The sequence below is a fragment of the Hipposideros armiger genome, unplaced genomic scaffold (genome assembly GCF_001890085.2).
Source record: "Hipposideros armiger isolate ML-2016 unplaced genomic scaffold, ASM189008v1 scaffold_184, whole genome shotgun sequence".
In the NCBI taxonomy this organism is placed as follows: Eukaryota; Metazoa; Chordata; class Mammalia; order Chiroptera; family Hipposideridae; genus Hipposideros; species Hipposideros armiger.
Window position 1 is genome coordinate 1,240,997 of NW_017731534.1, and position 3,649 is coordinate 1,244,645.

Below are 3,649 nucleotides of genomic sequence, written 5' to 3' on the forward strand. Positions count from 1 at the left end.
AGCTTTTTATTTCTAATTATAACATTCGCATTTTGACAACTGATCTTTTTCATCCAATTACTACTATGCCAAACAAAATTTTTCCAAGCATTAAGCCTTTCTTTACCATTTATGAAATATGAGTTAACTCTTAAGAGTTCCTTAAAAGAAATTTGAAATTTTAATTTTCACCATGAACTTTTTTGATCAAAAAGTTTAGGACATCACTACACGAGTTAAAACAAAGAATAGAATAAAAAGTAAAAATGATATCTATATAATCAGCAAACTATCTGATAAGACATGTTAACTACTTCATATTTACACTTAGCACAAGTTAGAATAAAATGGTTCCAAAGTACTACAAGGTTTGGCATTTTTATTGCAAGCTTTGAATCAGTGTTACTCTACTCAATAACACATATGTAAGGAAATGGCAGTGTTCATAAATACAAAAATTGTTATGTCTAGTAGGTGGTATTCTACATTGTCAAGATAATAAGAGAATTCTTTATAAAATTAGATTTTAAAAATGTAGAATGTCTGATAAAATTACTTGTATCTCAAAGGCTAAAATGAGAAAAATGCAGAACATAGAAGTACTTATTATTTTGCTTTGAGAAAGCCAGAAATAATTCTAGTTTAAGAAATAAGCAATAATAAGAGATGTAATTAATATGTTTTATCTCTTTTAAGCCAAAGCAACTTTTCACCTCAGGACGATTCTGATTTTTACATTCTTAATTTCCTTTGTCCAGAACAGGACCCCATTTTAAGCCATATTTTAAATAGAGTTCATAATCCAAAGTCATTTTTTTCCTCCACAGAATGTTTACATTTCAATATTTAAGCTGCAAAATGGTAAATGACTAAATCAGTTATAAAGAATTTGTAGTATAATAAATGCCAATTTACAGTAACTGTCAACAAGTTTCTATAACAAAGCCTAAAAGTTGCTACAATAGAGGTCAGAATTAACATGATTCTTCCATATGCTCAGACTTCATTTACTAAATACTGTCATAAAATTCAAAGAAACCGTAGTGGCTTCTTCCAAAGCTGCATAATTTTCCAAATGATTTTCCTCTGGTTGCAGAGCCTGTTCATTCCTTCAGTCCTTTTTTAGTCGTTTAGCTTTTGCAATATTTTCTTGACGTTTTTGTTTCTTCTTTTGCTCATTTTCCTTGGCCTCAATCATCTTGGTCAATTTCCAGGACAGTACAGCACTTGCTAGAAACAATGGAGTAAGGGCCAAAATAACTGTTGTAAGGAAACCATATGGGTCCTCTGCGGCCCACTCCACAACATACTCAGCCCAAGCCTTTATATCAAACATCTTCGTAGCAATCTTATGCTTGAGTTGTGATCTCTAACTTTGTCCTGGGATTATTAGTGAGCCAATTACAATTTCAGATGACCCTTGGTTAGTTGTCGTCTTCTTTAGCTCTACTATATACTTCTGAGAGAAAGTTTAAATTCTATATATGCCAGGCCGGAAGCAGGAAGGCGGAAGCCCCCACTTTCCCACCGAGACTTCCCTCTTCTTCATTTACAAATGCACGTATCACATGTGCAGGTCCCATTCTCAAGAGACAGATTCAAGGCAAGTCACAAGACTCCTGGGAAGGAAAGGAAAGCTTTCTGAAGCCTAAGACTTCCCCTTTTGATCCTGGCTCTGAATTCTCATCACCTCTGAGAGTGTTGGCTGGGGGTACCTGTTTTCTCCCTCAGGATCCCTGAGAATTGAATGAAAAAACAAAACATTTTTGAGTGCTTTTGAGTGCTTTTTCTATAAAAGGCTTTGAGATTTAGGATTTCCCATGCTGACCTCATCTCTGGGGATTTCACCTCTGTGGTGGCACACCAAGCGTTGCTGAATGACAGACCTTACCCACCTGGCTCCACTTTTCCATTTCTCTGATGGAAGGATTTAGGTTTGTCACTGGAGTTGGAGTCCACCTGGAATTTGGAGCCTGCTTGTTTCTCTCATGTCTCTACTCCCGGGCTCTGGGTGGCAGTGGCTTACTTGGTTTCCATTATCACTGCCTAGCCATTCTCAGCTCTCTTTTGTCCCCTGCCTCCTTGGTCTCCTCAGCTCCCACCCACTGTGTTCTCATCTTGTCTCCTATTTCCTCCCTGCATTGTGGACTAGGAGGCTTCTAGGTGCTGTAGGGCTACAATGAACAGCCTCTTTGTGAGAGGACAGAGATCTCCATAATCCCATTATATCTGGCACTTTGCATAAGGACATTAACCCTTTTTCTGTTTCCTCTCTAAATGAAAAAATAAAATGAAACCAGCATTAGCTAGCTAATGAGCTTTATCAGAAGCTGCTGGCATCTGTCAGATTGTCCTCAGTTCCCTGCCAGAGGCAGATAACTGTTGGGCTGTGATCCTTTAGTGATAAGTGGTTTCCTTTCTTATAGAGCAATTTCTCTTTCTGTGCCTCAGTTTCTTCTTCTTTAAACCCAAGGAAATGATATTGATGGGCATATAATTAGCCACCCTTTCTCCCCTGGTTGCCACTTAAGTAAGCCACGCTCTTGCTTCTGTGTATTCACAGGCATGGGTTGCAGACGCAGGTCAGGTTAGGAAGACAAGCTCGGAGGTTAGAGTGGAGTCGTTTGTGAGTTCTGTGCTTCCTCAATTTGATCCCCTCCTGAAGGTCCATGACAGCAGAGATACTGTGGCTCTCTTTTGCTCTCTTAATATGTTCTTCTAAGTTTGCAATCGTGGGTTTTCTTCACTGTTTTCTTTGGGGGGAAAACTCAACCTCTGATTGCCTCTGTTTTTCAATGCCTTCCCCACCCTATTGGGTCAACTTCTCTAATCCCTCATGATCCAGACTCTTATTTGAATGTCTCATTATGTTTAGGACCAAGTGCTTCCTGGGATGGTCCCTTAAGGCCTGGTGCTCTTGTGTCTTTGGTGGTGTTCTCAGTGCTCAGATACTTGGTTGACATTGAGATGAACTCAACAAGTCATCAGAAGGGGGGACTCCCCTGTCACTGAACCAGGCAGCAGCAGCAGCAGCAGTTCTCAGGAGGACGGACCTCTTTTGTCCAGCGACCCCTGGCTGGCCCTTTCTCAAGAGTGTTATTATTCTCTGGAACTCCAGAGTAAATTCACAAGTATAATGTCCTCACTTCCTACTTCCTAAGATATTGCATTCCCTCCCCCCCCCGCCAAAAGAGCTCTCTCCGGTTGGTCCAGTTTTCATCTTTCACTGTATAACTTTTTTAGGGATAAGTAACTTCTTTTAGGAAGGGAAATCTGTCATTTTTCCACCTAACTTTCATTGTCCTAACTTTTTTTTTGTCAGAAAAGGTACAAATGATTGACTAGGGCAGAGATTATCCCCATTTAGTACCCTTCTCAGGGAACTGATGTATAAATGAACATTGATTTCATATCCTCCCAATATTAAATTAAATTTTTTTCTATTCTAACTTTATAATAAAAAAACCAAAAAGGCAAAAATAACTAATGGAAAGATTTCAATTTCATTTTCCATAGTCGTCTAAGATATTTGATCATATGTAGATATGATCCTTATGTAGTTATATTTAGAGTTTTGATATAATTTTGTTGTTTTAAAATATTGCATCAAGCATTCTGTGTATTGTCTTTTAATGAATGCTTTCCATGACCTTATAATTTTATTGATTTC

At 38.2% G+C, this 3,649-nt stretch overlaps 1 protein-coding gene across 1 annotated transcript; it reads right to left on the minus strand.

The window, feature by feature from the left end:
* Window positions 1-1,034: 1,034 nt before the first annotated feature.
* On the minus strand, window positions 1,035-1,469 carry LOC109388171 (small integral membrane protein 15-like). The gene has a single exon (XM_019652670.1). The coding sequence runs from the start codon at window positions 1,313-1,315 to the stop codon at window positions 1,091-1,093; it is 225 nt and encodes a 74-aa protein (XP_019508215.1). The 5' UTR covers window positions 1,316-1,469; the 3' UTR covers window positions 1,035-1,090.
* Window positions 1,470-3,649: the final 2,180 nt, after the last annotated feature.

Coding starts and splice junctions, on each gene's coding strand:
- LOC109388171 (XM_019652670.1), bottom strand. CDS start 1,315: ATGTTTGATATAAAGGCTTGGGCTGAGTATGTTGTGGAGTGGGCCGCA.